The 20,200-nt window shown below is 41.9% G+C and overlaps 1 protein-coding gene across 6 annotated transcripts in view; it reads left to right on the top strand.

Annotated features, from left to right (window-relative positions):
* The window catches only part of baiap2a (BAR/IMD domain containing adaptor protein 2a), a 95,563-nt gene that overhangs the window by 13,651 nt on the left and 61,712 nt on the right, over window positions 1-20,200 (top strand). For all 6 annotated transcript variants that reach the window (XM_066642402.1, XM_066642399.1, XM_066642400.1 and 3 more), the window contains exons 2-3: window positions 11,312-11,387; window positions 19,983-20,069. In XM_066642402.1, the coding sequence (XP_066498499.1) occupies window positions 11,312-11,387; window positions 19,983-20,069 (163 nt within the window). The remainder of the gene's footprint in view (window positions 1-11,311; window positions 11,388-19,982; window positions 20,070-20,200) is intronic.

The following is a 20,200-nucleotide window of genomic DNA, read 5'->3' as shown; positions in this document are numbered from 1 at the left end:
TGTGCAGTCGGGCTGCACTCAGTTAATGCAACGGTGCTGCTGGATCCTTTATTAAACTGTGGAGAAAATCACATCACAGGTGGTGGATCAGAAAATGCTCTTCCTCTGCTGAGAGGATTGGCCAAAGGAACTGAGCCAGAGGGAAGAGAGGAAGAGGGGAGTATTCCTTGAGGAAACATTTTAACTGGGTAAATGGAATAAAATTCCCCCAACAAAGAGCAAGCTAAGTTATCTAAGGCACTTTGGCGCAAAGCCTGCTGTAGCTTTGGCCACAGATGCGAAGGGGGGAATTTTATGTATAATGTCCTGTCTCCTCCTGCTGTGTTAAAGGCCTTGCATGCTCTCGTCTACTTTTTATTTTGCCTTTTCTGGATATATTTGACTGCTGAGGGAGTTCTGTGAACTCTAATTAGCCATAGCTGGACCCACAACAGAGGCTGTTACTTTGACTGATTCAGAATAAAGAAGAATGCCTGAATAAACGATTGGAATAACACAAAGCGGTCAAGATTACTTCGATTTTTGGATTATGAAGACATGAGAAACAAGATTGAAAGAGGGATCGATATGGAGGCCAAGACGGGAAGATCTTCAGTCATGCAGACTTCTCAACTGGCTGGTGTTTCTGTAGGAACTGTGGCAAAGGTGGAAATGGTATTTAGATAAAATTGAAAGGACATGAGTAAATAGCATTGGAAATTGTTTGAAAGCATACGTTCAGTGACAGTGACGTTTGAGCGTTATTGCCATACACGAGAATAAATAGAAAAGCTACTATTCCTCAGGTCAGTGAAGAACATGTTGATGCTTGTCCTTGTCTGAACAACATGAAAATTTCATCCACAGCTCCATAGAGAGGGGTATTATAGTAAGGCTGCAGTACCTAACCCCTCATTATGATGACAAATGCGCATTTGGGGAATTTAGAGGTGTAAAAAACACTGGCACTTTACAAACCTGTGATTTGGTCAGATGTCATTCTTCATTCTATACTCTACAATTACACAAAACTATTCTTTCCTGACAGGAGCCTCGCCAGGAGAACACTACCCCTTTCCATAGGGCATGAGTTCAGGCTGAATATTTTGATATGCTTTGGTTTTCACACTCAACAGATGGGTTTGTTTTTGCCCTCCTGGACCTACAAACATCACAATCCAATCGGTCGTTTTTTGGTAAAGGAGTGTAACAGCTGGCTTGGACACAAAAGCAGACCTACATAGATCTTCATTCTGGGCCAGTCTCACAAACCAGTGACTTGGAGGTGGTTGTTTGTTAATCAGATAACAAATGATGGTTTGGAAGAGGCGTCTGCCCGTGGCTCTGGTAGAATCATCAACTTCAAAACACCTGCTCAGAACACATTAACAGGATTTAATTGAATAACCAGCCTGCATCGTACTAAGGTTTTTTTTTTAAAGCAATTCTGCCATGTGCTTGTTTAAAATGATGCTGAAAATCTGACGTACCAATAGAGCCATAATAATTTACTTCTTCTGGAGTTAATTTCCTCTGTCAGCTTTGCCATCTTTTTGATGAAAGTACCTTCGCTTTATTGCTGTTGGGAATATTGTTGCACAAGCCTAGTCAAGAGTTCTTGCTTCCAGCCACCTCGCAGCCTGTGGGTATGTTGCTTTTGTCTTTCTCAGGTGAGACAAAGGCACTGTGATCTTTGTCAACTTTATCTGTCTTAAATCTGCCTTCGGTGAAAAGGAAAAAACACAGGAAAGGTTTTACTGGGGCTGCAATGGGTACTTGACATAAACGAATTAGTTGTTGTTGTTTTTTTCTTGATTATATTCGATCAAGTTTATTCATCATATTGTCCGTAGTTCTATATTGCCATTTTATTCATGCTAGTTTGTGGTGTCTTCAGCTATTACAGTGGGTTTGCTCCTGAATTCAACCATAGATGATCGAGGAGAAGTTATATTAATTGACATAATACATTTTCAGAATGGTCCTCATATCTCTCCTTGGGAAACCTACAGGTGAAAACACATGCTGTAGTCTTAATTCAAATTGTTTATACTTTTCATGTGCTTCTCATTTCATATTCTGTCAGTCGTAGAGTATTGGATAAATAGGCCTGTCCTCCCCCTCATTTTCAGCTGCTACATATTTTTAATTGCACTAAATGTTCGCATGTTTACAATGTTGGATTGCTGATTGTATTTGACTAAGATATTTGTTTGTTCTGAGGTCCAGCTGCTAGATTTGGATTTCTGTTTACACTAAATATTTAAAAACACGATTGATTACTGTTTGTGTGTTTACTTATTTTCATTGTTGACTGATACATTTTATTTATTTTGATATATTTTAAGATTTTTGAATGCTGTGCCAAGGTCCTTCACAATTGTTAATTTTAAATAAACGCATGTCAGTACATTTATATCTATTTGTTATATTTGGTTAATATTTGTGTTCATAATGTAAAGTCAATCCTTATGCCTTAAGTCTCTCCCAAAATGTGAGGTATGTGGATGATTAATTCAACGGTATTGGATTGGCGTAGGGTATCGATTGATATGCAAAGTTTATGTATCGTATCGGAGCTGATAAAGTTGTATCGGTTCATCTCTAATTGTGCCGGTAATAGTTTAATCCGTTTCAGGAAATAACTTGTGTACCAAACCATTTAGTTAAATTGTTTAATTTTTTTTGCTGCATTCTTGCCGTGTCACTGAAGAAGTGTGTGTGCACGTGTGTGTGTGCCCTCTTTACAGCAAGTCAGGAATAGCCCAGCTCAGTTGAAGTGCCTGCCGGCCTTGGATTTCAATTAGCTCCTTCAATTAGGCTGGCAGATGTAGCACAAGTGGACTGGGATGGATGGATGGATGGCTGATAAATTTAGTATCGCCGACCAAAAAGCTGAAAAGAAACCACCTGCCAACCCCCCCCCCCCCCCACCAGTGACTTATAGCACGTTTGATTCATAATCTTTTGTCTTATAGTGCAAAGCATAATCATGGTGTTATCACACTGATGAGAAGATATTAAGCTGCCGAGTTAATGATGCTCTTTGTTCGGGAACAGCTGAAGAGCAGGAGTGTGTGTGTTTGTACATCTTGTTCAGCAGGGACTAGATGGAGTACGGCCCCCTCACTGTTCTAGCCTCAGTCCAGCTAGGCTCTGTTTTTATGAGCATGCCACAGGAGCATTGTGGTGGAGTCTGCTCTTCGTTATGTAAACCTCCCACCATCTCTTTCTCTTGTGCTCTCTCTTATTCTCTTTTTTTTCCCCCTTCATATAAAGCTTGTTACAATGATGGCATTTAGCACAGCCCTAGTTTATAGAGAACAGCGCTATTAGCGCATTTAGAGAATAACCTAAAATGGAGGAAGTGGAGGGGAAAGAGACCTACAAGGCAATGGAACCCCCTGGAGATGTGAAAGCTACTTGTCTCTGTTATGACTGGCTTAACTCTATTGACCACACGGCCTTCCTTTTGTGCACTTTCTAGATGAGCTAATGGTTTTACGTGTGATGGATCATGGGAAACCAACAGGAGCTCTATGAGCTCCATTAAAACGAGACCAGCTTGTGGTATTCTCCTTGCAGTTCAGCTAAGATCCAGAAAATTCATGTTGAGCCTTTGAATATACTTGACCAAAGGCTCATTTTTATTTTGGTTCCATCATTAATTTTAATTAAAAGACGCTTGTGGGGGCAGCTTGAAGTCCAGCACAATGATCATGGATTCTTTTCAGCATGAGCACTCTGTAGTAATTGGATTTATAATACACCCCCCCCACCCCTGTTTTTCTTTTTTTTTTTTTTTTTTTTGCCCTCCCAAAAAAAAGTCAAATTTGAGGTTCAATTTGTGGATTTCCTCAAGAACTTTCTAATTGTATCTAGAGGACTGTCACTGGTCTCATTAATATGCATGCTGTCCATCATTGCCTCCAACCACTTAACACATTCTAATGGTTTATTTTCAGATGACACACTTTGATTCACTGTATTAAAATCACTGTCACTCGTGATCTAACACTAGACATCAACAAGCCAGGAAACGGGGAATGGTCTAATGAGGCCAAAATGATTCTCAACCAAAACAGTCAGGAGAAATCTACTCGAACAGTAACAGAGGCTGACATTGTCATGCAAAGCAAGTGTTAGCTGAGGGTTAGAACTGAGCAGAAGGTAATCTGTACATTAACCTTGATACGTATTTTGACAGCTCTAATGACAATGACCCTAACAAATCTCCATTTAGGTTTCAATTTAATAGCAATGCATTTTGATATCGCTATTTGAGTGGACATGGGTTTAATAACAAAAATAACTGCCTCTAATTCACCAGGATGGATGTACCAATTTACAACATTTCTGTACGATACAGTGGTGTTCCCCATTCAATACTTAATATGCATATCAATCATTCTGTGCTCACTGTAGGTCTGTCGTAATGAAAGAATCTCCAGTGCAGTGTTTTAATCGGGGCTCAACACTGCGATATGCGGTATTACCACCCCAAGTTACTTAATTTATCCTAATTCTAGTATCACACCCCCGTCACCCAGGCAGCTGGGTTTGATAGCTGAAAGACAGGTAGATCTCAAATTCACATTTCACAGCGACCTTTTTGGCACAGATTTTGCGTATTGCCTCAGTCGCGTTTGGGTATGTTTGCTGACTCATTTTATAAAACCAAGGCTGGCACGTTCAGTTGGGAATAGTTCTAGATAGTGCTGGGCAATATGGCCGCAAATCAGCTTTAGAATTAATTGAACATTTGATCTCAATTACTGAACATTTTATTTATTTAGAACCTTATTATATTAACAGTACAAGCCTTGTCTGTGATCTATAAGTCATCTACTCTGCCACATGGAAGCAACATGGTGGAGAGCTTAAACACAGAGGCCAACCAAGCAACTTGAGCAGATTGCACTAAAGAGAAATGCTGTGTCTGACGACACTGAACATGAATCAAATGCATCCAACGTTAATACCAGTCTGTTTCCAACACAATCGTTTGAGTGCACGGCTCAAAAAAGACTGACAAGCTCCCACCAACGTTAGACAAATGTTTATACGCAGAATCATGTGACTATGTGCGTATTAGTGTGGTTTTAAGGACATTATGGTCAGTACATCAACACACAGTGGGGGACATATGAACAGAATTAACCAATAGATAAATCCAATTCAAAGTATAATCTATATAATGGATATATGGAAGGTTACAGCAGTTAGAAGTTCTGAATGTGAGTTTTGATTAATTGCCCAGCTTTGGTTCTAGAATTGCAGAATGTAGTCTGTCTGTTGCTTGGCGTACATTTTTAGCTCCTTACCACAGAAGAACAAGGTGAAAGGGAGCGAACAATGCATTTAATTTGGCTGGTGGATCATTCTCAGTACTGCAGTGACACAAGCGTGGTGGTGTGTTGAGCTGGTGCAAATTGACATGTACAGCAGTGCTGCTGGAGTTTTTAAATCCATCAGCAACATTTCACGGCTGAGAATAGTGGAGTATTGTCTTTTGAACGCTGATGAAAGAATAGAGCCTGGAGAACGATGAGGTTTGACTTTACACCTACAAGGTGGACCAACAAGGTAGTTGTCTGTTAGTGTACAGTCAATGGGCACATCTTGAGTGCCAAAAGTGAGCACTTACGTAGGGGTGGGCGATATTGCCGTAACTTAATATCACGATATTTCAGGGGATATTTACGATAACGATATTCATGGCGATATGACAAAACACTGAAAAATAATTTTAACAACAAAATAATGTTATAGTAATATTAATTATATTTAATATATATAATATTAAATTGTTTTATTTATTAATACTTTTTAATTTACTTTAAATGTAACATTCAGAAGAAGCAACCAATAAAAAAAATTGTAAACCTTTGCTTATTTTGTTATAGGCTTCTTTCTTTTCTTTTCTTAACGTGGTTTATAGTGTATCTGATATTTTGTAACCAAACCACCTCCATATGACCTCCAAATCACTCTTCCACCATACTTCACTGTTAAATGAGTCATGTAAGGGATGAATGCCCTTTTATGGGTCACGGAATGATGTAATTACGTAAAAAAAAAAAGTCAATTGATCACTATTATCATGATATTGATAAGCCAGTATACCCAGTGTTGTGTTCTGTCACCATTCTCCATCCATGAATGCTCTCTTGGGTTTCTGATTTGCTGAGCCACTCCAGGCTGCTTTGCGCTCTCCATATTCATCCCCGTCAGGGCCAGACCCACTTTTTGAGCTGCGCACAAACTTTGGCAGTCACGGCAAGGTGACCCGGGCCTGGCTTCGTTAAATACATGAAGAACGACCCTGCTTTCTTCCCTTACTTTACACCAAGAACGCTCAACTCTCGGATCTGATAGCGGCGGTGTTTGTGATGATACCTTCCATAATGAAATCGCCATTGAAATATTTATCATGAACTAGCAGCATTGAGTAGTCTGTTGCCTATTAATACCTGACCTAAATCAGCCATCTCCATTGGCCCAAATCTGTCTTCTGCTCCCAGCATCAGAGTTGGGTTTTGACCTGGTATTTTTCAGCCCATTGACACACAGTCGTGATGCAGACCGTGTTCAGGTTTACAGGGCTCCTTTTTAAAGTGTCACAGACTGTCTGCTGCTGACCTAGCCTTTGAATTGTCTTTTGGCTTGGTGTAGAAAGACCAGACTGATTATGATTCTGGAAGATGGATAGATAGAAGTATTGAATGCGGGTGAATAGTTCCAAACATGTTGTATTCCCCTGTAATGCCAATCTACGATGATGATGTCCTAATTTCTTTATGTATAATTATCGCCAGGCACCTTATGTACATGGGAAACCACCAGATATTTGCAGTTCCTTTATTGGTGCATGTCTTTGAATGTAAGCATATACCCTGATTTCTCCGGGCAATGATGTATTGAATGGCCTCAATACAGTGTAGCTTCAGAAGAGCTAAGGAGGTCAAGAAGTAAGGGCAGATTACAAGTAACCAATAAAATGCCTGTGTCATTTATAAGAACCATTCAGTCCGTATATGTGTTAGTCCCACATATGTCCCCATGGACATGAACTCTGCCTGTTTATATTGCTGTTACAGTTAAGTAAGAACTAACTGGGGGGGTGGGGTTAACATTAATTAATTATTCATCCTCATAATAAACAAGCAATGAAAACTGAGCACTGTTCCTTTAAATCTGTAGAGTAATGTTTGACGACTTCTCATCTATCGCTAAAGCATTCTCACTAAGCTGTTAGCAATTGCTTAAATGTGAATAATTAGTACTTAAGTAGTGATTTATAGCAGTTAGACCTTTCTGTAGGTAGAGGTGCAGTGATATCAGAATCATATGTATGTGATATTGACATATTTTAATTATACTCCATGTTTAGACGATGTTACACATGTTTAATGCATTATTAACCTTAAAGAAATAAACTGAAGGAAATATTTGTCCTATTCTTTAATGCATCTGCGTGGGCAGGCATATTATGTTTATGGAAAATCAGATATCAGCATTGGCCCACAGCCCCCGTATCGATGAAATTGTTGCTCTGTTGAGTAAAGAGTACCTCTTTCCATCCAAACAGCCAGGCCTTCCCTCTCAGCCTGAAACATCCAGCACATTGTTAGAGCTCAGTGAGTCATTTTTCACAGGGCGAACCAAGACTTGGGTCAAGCCAGTTGTACTTACACTGCTGTTTCTGTTTCACCTGGACAGAGAAGGGGCTGAGCTGTAAAGTGGGGGTGGAGGCTTGTTATTGGTGTTAAGTTTTGCATGGAATATGACAACATTGTATACAATTGCTTGCATAATAAGCTGCTTTGGTGGTGTTTTCAAGCTGCTCAGTCCTCTTCACACTCTTCATGAAAGTTTGTTTTACTATATGTTTTAACAATTAGTTCATTGCTTTTTGAATAATTCTGTTGTAATGAAGCTAACAGCTAACGACAGCCATCTTAGTCCAACTGCACTTCACACAGCAGGTAAAAGTGACCCAAATCAGATTTTTCACCCTCCCCTTCCCTTCCCTGCTGTTCACACTGTCTATATAATGTCACCCGCATGCACAAAACAGACTAGACCAACGTACAGTGGAACCTCTACCTGTGAACTTGATCCGTTCCGTGACCCGGTTCGTAAGTGCGTTTCTCGAGTCAATTATCCCCATTTAAAATAATGGAAAAGCAATAAATGCGTTCCATTAACACCCTTTTTGAACTGATATATGTTTACAACACTCTCAAATTAGTAAAAAAATACATGTAGCGTTACTAAAAAATAAAAGAGAAATACAGTGGTAACAGTAATAAAAAAGAAATAAAGTTGTAAGTGGTTACACATCGCTACCTTGAAGACGTGACGACTGGCTGGAGGAGTAACACAGGCACTGGCTGTATGACGGGAGGTGGGTGGAATAACGGAGAGTAGGCGGTGAATGTGGGGAGACAAAGGGTAGATACGGTTTAACTTAGCACGAATTTCGATGTCGGCTATTTATGCTAATGCTAAATTGCTAAAGCTACAATTTGCTAATCTTAAAAGCTCACTCAAGTCTGGGCGCTGGGAGACTCGTCTATTGGGGTCAGAGGCCATTTCCAGCCGCCGGCTCGGATTCGTTTCTAGAGTCGTGGTTCATTGGTGGAGGCAAAAAATATTCAAATGCCCGGTTCATATCTTGGAAAGTTCGTTAGTATAGGTTCCACTGTACTTTCATTTTGAAGTGAAGGAATGGGAACATACTGTTTTACTGTGCAGCGCTTTATCACAAAGGACCATATTTTTTATTCCAGATGAGTTCCTAAAAAAAACAGAGCATTAGTTAAAGACTTTAATGAATATTAAAACAGGAACTGATGTTTCTTTCACAGTGCAAATTTACCATTCTCTCGCCAACACGTCGTATCCAAAGAGAAGACGAGTGCAGATAAAATGAGATTAATATTTACATGATCCATGTTGAAGCAGCATCATACCCACATAATAAAACAATATAATACTGGTATAGAAGCACTTAGAAAGAAGCTCTTCTTGTGTTTGTTTAATTACATTTCCACACGGTTTTTTTTCTTGTAAATGTTTCCCAATATTTTTTACCAAACGAAAATGCTTTGATCAGTCAGTTTCCGTGTCCTAAACACCTCAGAGTAAAACGAAAATGCTTTGGACCGGAGTCCGGAGATCTTTCTCGATGGCAGGATTGACGTACAAGTGAATTCCGATCTGACTGTTCAGACAGACGCATTGCCACAGATCGGATGTGGATCAGATTTCAATGGTGGTCAAAATGTGATTTGTGCTGTTCACACAGCCACACAAACAACACGTCCGTGTCACATATGAAGAAACAGGTCGGATTTGGGACACTTTAACCTGCTGTGGGAAAGAAGTCGTATGGATTCTAATGAGAACTTTGCAAGTCATATTATTAAAATCAGTATCTGCTACTACAAGCTGATGTTGGAGTAGTTGATCTAGTCATCAGGGGTGTGGGTTTCTCTCTTGTGTCTCTGTGTCTCTCTGTCTCTCTGTCTCTGTGTCTCTCTCTCTGTCTCTGTGTCTCTCTCTCTGTCTCTGTGTCTCTCTCTGTCTCTCTCTCTCTCTGTCTCTCTCTCTCTGTGTGTCTCTCTCTCTCTCTCTGTGTCTCTCTCTCACCCAGAGAGAGGGGTGGAGTGAGGTGAATGTGTCAGTGGCATTGTGCTGTCAGCTCTGGAAGTTGGTTAACCCTGCGGCCCTAGAGGACTGCTGCTGCTCTAATTGGAGAAAGCCCTGGAGGGGAAGGGGACAAGAGCAGGGAGAGTTATGGCAGGTGCCTTCTCCACTCAGCTAGCCTTGAATGATTATGGGAAAGCAGACAAGTCAAGTGTTTATTTTGGTTGCTTCCAGAAGCCAGAGATACTTTTACCTCTTGTGAACCTTGCACATAAATGTACATTATGTCCAGGCAAACGTCCACATCTTCTCTTCTCTCAAATGAAGTTTGTTCCCCTTTGCTGCAGTAACAGTTACCCTTTTAGTTCACTAAATACAATAGATACAAGAACATGGCTCAGAGGATTTGATAGCACCCAGCCATGACAGAATTACTGCGTCTGACTAATGATGCTTGGCATTGGGCATTGACCTTGGGCTTTTCTATTGAGATTGTTGACTCTAAGGTGGACAATTGGACACACGTTGTCTGCATTTGGTCTAGTTTACAGTAGCAGAAATAAAACAAACCCTACTTCTATTTTATTCTTTCATCCTTAAATAAACTTCTGGAATGTCTGTGGTTTTATATCTGAAAGTGAGGGCTGGGTGATTTGGAGGATAATTGCATTCTTCTAACCATTATTGCCGTCGTGACTGAAATGCGATTATTTTTCCGTAAATGGGATTTCAGGCCATAAAACTAACACATGCATTTTCTTTATTTTATTTGGACAGTTCTTGGCTTGAAAGTTGATCATAGGCTGCCAGATTGCCAGTTCATGAACTTTGTATAATACGCTTAAATGTCCCTACTTAACACTTAATGTAGGGCATAATTAAAATAGCAGCGCTTTTAAATTTAAATATTGCACTGTTGTCATAACTTTATTGTCGTGAACATTTCCCAACTTTTAAATATCTCTTAGATGATGTGCTTCAAAGACTCATGTAAATGAAATGGGCTATGGCTGTCTGTCCTGTATTGTGCTTAATTAAAAAAGAAACGAATGCTGAGACTAATACTAATAACTACAGTATAAATGGGAGGAGCCACTGCTTTTGGACTTCACGGGTCACAAGTTAATTTCTGTAGGCACCAGGGAGTGAATTATATTTATGGTCCTTCTGTGTTTACAACATCAAATACACCCCTCTTTGATGGGTTCAGTGGATAGCAGTAAAACACGGCTTCTGTTTAAACCCTCATCCGCATGCAGAATATTGGGATTAACCCTTGGTGTTCTCTCTCCCTCTCTCTATCTTCCTCTCTCATTATCTCTCAAACGCCACCTGACTGAGCTCAAGGAGGTACTTCAAAGCTAGCTGCTCGTGTCTCCCTCTCTCTCTCTCTCTCTCTCTCTCTCTCTTTCCTCCACCCCCAGAATCAGCAGCTGGCTGGGTCTTTCACAAACAGTCACACACAATATAGGATGACACATACTGTAACACTATACAATGGGGTTGAATTGTGTGCTAAGATCCATAATGGAATGTGTGAGATATGGAGAACTGTGTGTGTGTGTGTGTGTGTGTGCATGCGAGCCTTCATGCATATGCTAATTAAGCCATGTATTTTTCTTACGTACTAATTCCAGTGCCACTGGATTTGACCAAATCTCTCCTCTTTGCTTTTCAGACAATCATGGAGCAGTTCAACCCCTGCTTGCGGAATTTTGTTGCCATGGGGAAGAACTATGAGAAGGCCCTCTCCAGTAAGTATGCAGACCCCCATTAAATTTGTGGTCCAGTTCAGGGTTGCGGTGGGTCCAGAGCCTACCTGGAATAACTGGGCGCAAGGCAGGAACACACCCTGGAGGGGGGCAACTCACACACACACCGATGGACACTTTTCGGCCATCCATCTACCAACGTGTGTTTTTGGACTGTGGTAGGAAACCGGAGCGCCCAGAGGAAACCCACGCAGACACAGGGAGAGCACACCACACTCCTCACAGACAGACACCCGGAGGAAACCCACGCAGACACAGGGAGAACACACAACACTCCTCACAGACTGTCACCCGGAGGAAACCCACACAGACACAGAGAGAACACACCACACTCCTCACAGACTGTCACCCAGAGGAAACCCACGCAGACACAGGGAGAGCACACCACACTCCTCACAGACAGACACCCGGAGGAAACCCACGCAGACACAGGGAGAACACACAACACTCCTCACAGACAGACACCCGGAGGAAACCCACGCAGACACAGGGAGAACACACAACACTCCTCACAGACTGTCACCCGGAGGAAACCCACACAGACACAGAGAGAACACACCACACTCCTCACAGACTGTCACCCAGAGGAAACCCACGCAGACACAGGGAGAGCACACCACACTCCTCACAGACAGACACCCGGAGGAAACCCACGCAGACACAGGGAGAACACACAACACTCCTCACAGACTGTCACCCGGAGGAAACCCACGCAGACACAGAGAGAACACACCACACTCCTCACAGACTGTCACCCGGAGGAAACCCACGCGGACACAGGGAGAACACACCACACTCCTCACAGACTGTCACCCAGAGGAAACCCACACAGACACAGGGAGAATACACCACACTCCTCACAGACAGTCACCCGGAGCGGGAATCGAAACCCACACAGACACAGAGAGAACACACCACACTCCTCACAGACTGTCACCCGGAGGAAACCCACGTGGACGCAGGGAGAACACACCACACTCCTCACAGACAGACACACACACACACACTCACTTTCTCCTCTTCTAGTGTTTGTGTGGATGAAGTTGGGAAGTTTTCTGTTTTGTTCTTAGTGCTGGAATTAATGTCCATGGAGGGCAACCATAAGCTACAGATGCTGAAGATGAAAATTAGGGTACTAATACCGGAGTAGTTCTTCAAGCACATTTCCCGCCTCTTCCCTCCTCCTTGGCCTGCTTCTTTTGAAAAAATTCCATGATCACAGCAATGTTTGGCCTCTTTTGCATTTGCATGATCCTGAATGGCCTTATCAGCTCCTGCCCAGACACCGGTGCCTTTTCAGCTCCAGAGTGTTGTTCAATTACAGACACAAACAAATGGTGCAAAGACCTTTCAGAGTGAAGAGACCATGTGCTGACTATCTGGAGATGTGATATTTAGCCCTTAGGTTCAGGGACACTCGTGACTACGAAGGGCTTTGTGTAGAGGTCTCTTCAGGTTCTGATCAGCCATTAATGTCTACATTACAATTCTGTCCCAGTTGCTCTTCCTAATCTCTGACTTAACGACAGCCAGCTTTTAGAAGTTGACACCTTGGAGAATGATAAATGGGGTAGCAGTGAAGTAAAGGTGCTACTACATGCTGTGATTGGTTTTAGCGTTATCACTGAAAGTGTTTTATCTCTGGGAGATTAAATCAGAAATAAATAAAAAAAAAAAACAATATTGACTTTTTCTAAATTATCTTTTAATAACGCATTGTGAATGTAATCCCAATTATGTATTCTTAATCTCACAATATAAATATTTTCAGTGACAATGAAATATTTTATAAACACATTTTCAATATTTCAATCTACATTTACAACGTCAGTCACTCACTGACATTACAGGGCACTCTCGTCTGTTTGTTCGTTCATTCATTCATTCATTATCTGTAACCCTCATCCAGTTCAGGGTTGCGATGGGTCCAGAGCCTACCTGGAATCACTGGGCACACCCTGGAGGGGGTGCCAGTCCTTCACAGGGCAACACAGACACACACACACACACACACTCACACCTACGGACACTTGAGTCGTTCAGTCCTCCTACCAATGTGTGTTTTTGGACTGTGGGAGGAAACCGGAGCCCCCGAAGGAAACCCACGCAGACACAGGGAGAACACACCACACTCCTCAGAGACAGTCACCCGGAGGAAACCCACACAGACACAGGGAGAACACACCACACTCCTCACAGACAGTCACCCGAAGGAAACCCACTCAGACACAGGGAGAACACACCACACTCCTCAGAGACAGTCACCCGGAGGAAACCCACACAGACACAGGGAGAACACACCACACTCCTCAGAGACAGTCACCCGGAGGAAACCCACGCAGACACAGGGAGAACACACCACACTCCTCACAGACAGTCACTGAGAGCGGGAATCAAACCCTCGTCAGTTCAGCGCACTCAATTTTAAATTTTAATATTGACAAAGGCAATAGCGGGTTTTATATTTTTTCATATAAATATCAAAATTATTTCATATCGACCAAAATTTAAGAACTATATATTGTAATATAAATGTTGACCGTATCGTCCATTTCTATGCTGGCAAAAAACAGTTAGCCCATTGGATCGTTAATACTACACTAATTGTATTTACTGCCTAACTATAACCCAAGCGGTGTTCTGCCATTAGCCAGTGCTAGCTGGCTACTGTGTTTTCTCATTCTACAATGGGCAAAACTTGCGGCGCTACTTAGCCAAATGGTAAAGCAGCAAGAACGACAACATTGAGATGCCAAATATATTTACTTCTCCTTATCCTACAGTGGTTAAAATTATGCTTTTTAACCAAATGAGGTACAGTAGCTTTTGTGCTAGGGAGATTAATAACTGGAGTTATTAGCTGGTGAGATAAATGTATAAATTACTTAATTCCCCTGTAATTGGTCTGAAACTTTAAGATTTAATCGAGACCTCTGGATTCTGCCTGATCATTAGTATTATTAGTATTGCGGCCTGATATGAACTTTCTACTGGGGTGTATCAAAGTCCTTTTGACTGTACTTCAGACCACCCTTGTTGGACACGCATGCAGGAATGAGACCCCCTAAGCCCTTACAAGTCTAACAAATATGTACATATCTCGATGCAAAGCTACTTGATTTAGACAAGACCCAAGATAGAGGTTTCAATCGAGACCTCAAGGACCACAATGTAGCTAATCAGTATCATGGCTGAATCTCCACATTGATTAGTTCAAGACAGCTGAACAATGTTCGAATTGATCACCTGGATCTGAACCAGGATCTGGAATACAAGGGAAAATTGAAGTGGGCCTTTTGCCCTGAAATTTGAATCCATCTGTTCTAGAAACCTAACACTGTCAGAAACAAGCTTAGTTCTAATCAGTGACATTTATACGCTATCCTTTTATTGATTGTAGTGTGCACAACTGGCCAAAACTCTGCACTATTTAATGGGGATTGGACATTTCCAATGGAAAATCTTCAGCATTGTTTAACATTTTCCTGCTCAGTCCACAGCTGTTCGTTTTCTACTTGTGGTCACAGGGTACCAGGATCCAGTTGGTGTTATTTATCATTATATAGACCAGTGTTGTCTTTATTTCACTTACGACTGAAACAATTGTCAGTGGCTGAAATTTTGGTGCATCCCTAGTAAATAGTTTCTCAACCTAGAGTCGTCTGTATCAGTAGCTTAGCAAACGGCTTGGTGCGCTGCCTTAAATTTTAATCAGTTAAGAACAAGACTCATAGACGTCTAACTGGGGAACTCTTCTAAACCCAAAGCCTGGGATGTGCTAATCTGAAATCTGGGAGGTGAACAGACTGGCCTCTGGTCTCTGAAGCATTAGCAGCCCCTGACAGATTGGGCATAAAAGACTCTTATCATGTGGATGTGGATGAGTGGGAGCACTCCATATGGCTCTACTCTACTGCTGCACCCAGAGTAGCCAGTTTTTACCAGAATGCTCTTACTGGGTTAAAAAAGAACGTAAAAAAGTAAGAGATAGTATAGAAACTACAGTCCTTTAATACCGAGAGCACAAAATGGGGTGTTGATAGTGAGTAAAATGCGAAGGAAACCTGAACGTAATGTCTGTCTACTTTGGTACTACTGAAGTGTGTTTAATCCTCTTTTGGTCTGAGATGCAGCGCCAGCTAATTGCAACCCATTTTGTCTGATTGATGCTGATTTGATTTTTAGAACCCACTGCAGGGGGGCCGGCCAAACCCAGCACCTCGTATTAGTCTTTTGGGTTTTAGAACCAGTTGTTCTTCAGGGTGAGGGGCAGTTTGAAAAAACAAAGGGCTTCTATGCTGCATGTTCAAGTTTGTGGCACTCCTTGGCTACTGTTGCTGACCAGAGGGCATCATCCATAGGAGGAGAGAGCCAGAAGATACCAGGCATCTGCAGGCAGTCGCCCCGTCTGCCAAGACACATTTATACACAACACTCCCTCCAATGAATCCTGAACACTGACCAAATAATTCTAATAATGCCATGAGCCGGTTTCATGAAAAAATACATTACTTAGAATTAGAATAAGAATCTACAGGGACTTGTTTTCTGCATTTAACCCAATCCGTGCAGTGAAACACACATTTTCACACACACTAGCGAACTCTGGGGGGCAGTGAGCACACATGCCCCGAGCGGTGTCCATCCCAGGGAGTAGTTGCCTTGTCAAGGGCACTTCAGTCATGACCTACCGGCTCTAGGGATCGTCCAGTTACAGACCCCTTTCCCAAACCACCAGACCATGGCTACAGTGCAGATATTGTGAGTATTTCTAGAACAATTACCTGGTCCAATTTGAAATGGTTATAAATACCACACATGGTCTAGATTCATGTTAGTTTCACATTGAACTGCCATTCATCACTGGAAACATGAACAACAACAAACAGATGCAATGACTGACTTCACATGTCTCAGTGGAAGCATGTTTACTCTTCATCTAGTAAAATTAGGGAGGTAGACTCTCCAAGGGTGTTAATAAGTAGCTGGCTGGATATCCCATTATGTCATTATATTATTTTTGTAATAATTAGAATTTGATAATAGCACATTATGCTATTTTCTCTCATTTGTTTATTGTTATTTTTTGGGTTTCCTGTTTCATATTGCACCGAATACCAAAAAAAAATTGTGCTTAGCTTTTTGGCTTTTTTTAATATATATATTTGTACAGCTTGTTCTAGGACAGTCCCTTCTAATGTGTCACAGTGCCTTAGACAAACTGTAATGCCTAAAAGTTGTATCTCCTATTATTTGTATTATTATCTTTTTATTTTTAAGTCACTTTTTTTAAGCACTTGCACTAGAAAGAAAAATGATAGAAATAGACAAATGAGTAGAAGTTTAATTTAATTTTTACTAATGATTAAATTACCGGTTTGGAGATACAAAGGTTTTCACCCTGCCCTCAGGTCTAATATCTATCGAGAGGCACAGCTGGCCGGTCGTCTGAAATGTTACTCCGTTTTTCAGGCTGTAGCAGAAGTTGGGCGCCTAATGGTAATCAACTCTAGATGCAAATGAAAGTTGCTGTTGATGTGGAGGTGTAGTGGGGGAGGATAAAGCCTGTAGGATGGGCTGCCTCTGCCTGTTTGGCCTCCGAGGCAGAGAGGGAGGTTTTCTGAAGCGTGGGAGCTTCATATAAACCGCACTCGATACAGTCAGCCCGGCTTTGTGTTTGAGCAGTGGGATATACACACAGCTGTCCACACAATACCATTCATATCTCAGTGGTTCTGCCCTTCCATCCTAGTGTGAACATACTGGCAAGACATGGCAGGATTTAGAGTTTGGCAGCAGTGGTAACATGGTAGTAATCCATTACAGAAAACTCATTATTTCTCCCAAAAGATTCAAGAAAAAGTGAAATAATTACTCATTACTTACTTCCCAAAGCCCAAACACATCTTCAGTGATTTATTTAGGAAGAAGGAACTTATCACAACAAACCTCATTGAAAAAGCCCATCGCTTTGAACAGAACAGAGTTATTCTTGATAGAAATGATGAGTGGCATGCAAATGCTGTTTGAAAACAGAGAAACTAGTCGGTAGAGACAGTCCAGCTGCCTCAAAAATGTTCATGAATAAAATGTAAAGTGCTCAGAGCATTTTCTAAATGAATCTGGAGTCTGGCAGTGTACCACAGTGTTTTTCTTTCCTTTACTAAACAGCCCTGTTTTGAACGACAAGTTTCAGTGCCTGTTCCTTTAAATGACAATGAGCCACAGCTCACATTTCAGCACGAGAGCGCAGGAGTGAGGACCAGAAGCTTGGGTTTTTATCCATTTTCACTTGGTTCTCTTTCTTCTTCATTTGGTTCTGTCTGTGAGGAGTGTGGTGTGTTCTTTTCTTTTTGTGTCTGCATGGGTTTCTTCCGGGTGACTGTCTGTGAGGAGTGTGGTGTGTTCTCCCTGTGTCTGCGTGGGTTTCCTCCGGGTGACTGTCTGTGAAGAGTGTGGTGTGTTCTTTTTGTGTCTGCGTGGGATTCCTCTGGGTGACTTTTTGTGAGGAGTGTGGTGTGTTCTCCCTGTGTCTGTGTGGGTTTCCTCTGGGTGACTGTCTGTGAGGTGTGTGGTGTGTTCCTCCCACAGTCCAAAAAACACATGTTGGTAGGTGTGTGTGTGTGTGTGTTGCCCTGTGAAGGACTGGCGCCCCCTCCAGGGTGTGTCCGTGCCTTGCACACAATGATTTCGGGTAGGCTCCGGACCCACCGCATCCCTGAACTGGATAAACACTTACAGATAATGAATGAATTAATGGTTATTAATTAGGTTGCACACATTAAAAGTCATTTAATAATCTTTTATAACACACAGATAGAAAGGGCAACAGTGACTTGTTGCTTGCCAAATAATGAACCCACATCCATCTGCACTTCTTTCAGGATATTCATCTTACTTCATCTCCATCAGTCAATATTTAAGGAAGTCAGTTTTTTGATTATTAAGGACCTTTAAGTTGTTTACAACCTAATTAATAATCATGTAAAAAAACAATTTCTTTAAAATAAAACTACATTTATAATCACTACATTACTATATTTATTTATACATTTTTCATTTCTAAAAGTTTTAAAGTGGTACAGATATATCTAAGTCTAATCCTAAACAAAATTTCAGTGACCAAAAGTGTTTTATCCTTTCAGTGATGGAAAATGAATGATTTTGCTGGTCCTGGCCGCAGTGGTTGTCTGGTTTTCCTACAAAGTTGGGGCATTTTTGTTCTGGAATATTAGGAAATAAAGCTCCTAAGCAAAACTTATAAATATAAAACATAAAGCCTGTGGCAGAGGGGTTTTTGTGTAATAGAGATAATGATTTATTTATTTATTTATTTATTTTCGCCTCTCAAGTTGCCAGTTTGCTAGTTAATGAGGCATGGAATAAGGAAATTGTGTGTATGTGTGTGTGTGCGCACTTTGTGTGTGGGTGGTCCGGGATTCAGATACAACTGAACGGGCTCCAAGCCGGGCTGGTGTCCACAGGGAGGCTGGCCTGCGCAGCCGATAAATGTGCTTCCTTTTAAAAGCCAAAGAACTTCCTGTTGAGCTCCCAGCTTATCCAGTCCTGTGTCGGCTGGTGCTGAGGCGCTCTCAGCTGGTGAAGCCGCAGTGCCGTGGAGGAATGTTTTAATGTGGTTTTCTCTGCAGTGCTTCACCAAACCCACTATGGGCTTTTAATAATGAAGTTTTTGTCATATCTTCTACACTTCTTCAGAGTTTCTCTCGGATTAATCTATTGGCTGAGGTTATTAGCTAATAATGATGTCACAGATATCTGTGATGGTCTCAGCGTTTAAATCACGGGGCCAACACCTCTGCTATGAGGCGGGAAAACCATTAATCCGAAGGGATTTGCCAGTTGTTAGTTCTGAACTCTGCGGAGCGTGACCTGACCGAGCCTAATGGCAGAACTCCACTCACTGTCCGTTTTAACAGCTCCACTGACCACAGGAGCACCCTGCTCTGCAATGTTCAGGAGCTCCGGAGGGCTGCCACAGAGCAGGAAAGGTTTGGGTGCTGGATCATTCTCAGGTGATGGCGTGTTAATGTGTGTTGCGCTGGTATGAGTGGATCAGACACAGCAGTGCTGCTTGAGTTAACACACCACCACCACCACCACGTCAGTGTCACTGCAGGGGCTGAGAATGATCCAGCACCCAAACCTTTCCTGCTCTGTGAGGGTCCTGACTACTGCAGAGTAGGACAAAAGGGGGACAACGCATGCGGAGAAACAGGTGGACCACTATCTATAATGATTGTAGATCTACGAAGTGCTCCTGTGTGGTCAGTGGCACTGATCAAATGGACAGTGAGTGTAAGGTAGGTGTTCCTAATCCAGTGATCGGCCATTATTTATCTTAACTTGTAATAGAAGTGTATATCTCTTGGCCTCTTCTGATGTTCTCTCAGTTGAGTGTGAGGGGTTTATTTTGGGTAAGCATTGATTTGGGCTGTTTTTCTGCGTAGAATTATATCTTCGGAATTGAAAGTAACCTGAAAATCTGTGCTGTATCATCACTGAACACCTTTTTTCAAAATCAGTCAAGCGCTAAACTCTAACCTGTTGTCTTCACAGCTGTGACATTTGCAGCCAAGGGATACTTCGACGCTCTGGTGAGGATGGGGGAGCTTGCCAGTGAGAGCCAGGGATCCAAAGACCTGGGTGAGTCCTCGATTTTTTTTTTTTTTTTGTTCTTTGTCTTTTTCACTTTCGGTGTGTCTTTGTAGCTTTGGCTGTAGGAGTGTGGTCCTGAAAACATCACGCAATCAAGCCAACCACGCTCACCGCAAGAA

The sequence above is a fragment of the Hoplias malabaricus genome, chromosome 13 (assembly GCF_029633855.1).
Source record: "Hoplias malabaricus isolate fHopMal1 chromosome 13, fHopMal1.hap1, whole genome shotgun sequence".
In the NCBI taxonomy this organism is placed as follows: Eukaryota; Metazoa; Chordata; class Actinopteri; order Characiformes; family Erythrinidae; genus Hoplias; species Hoplias malabaricus.
This window is presented reverse-complemented; position numbering and strand designations above follow the sequence as displayed.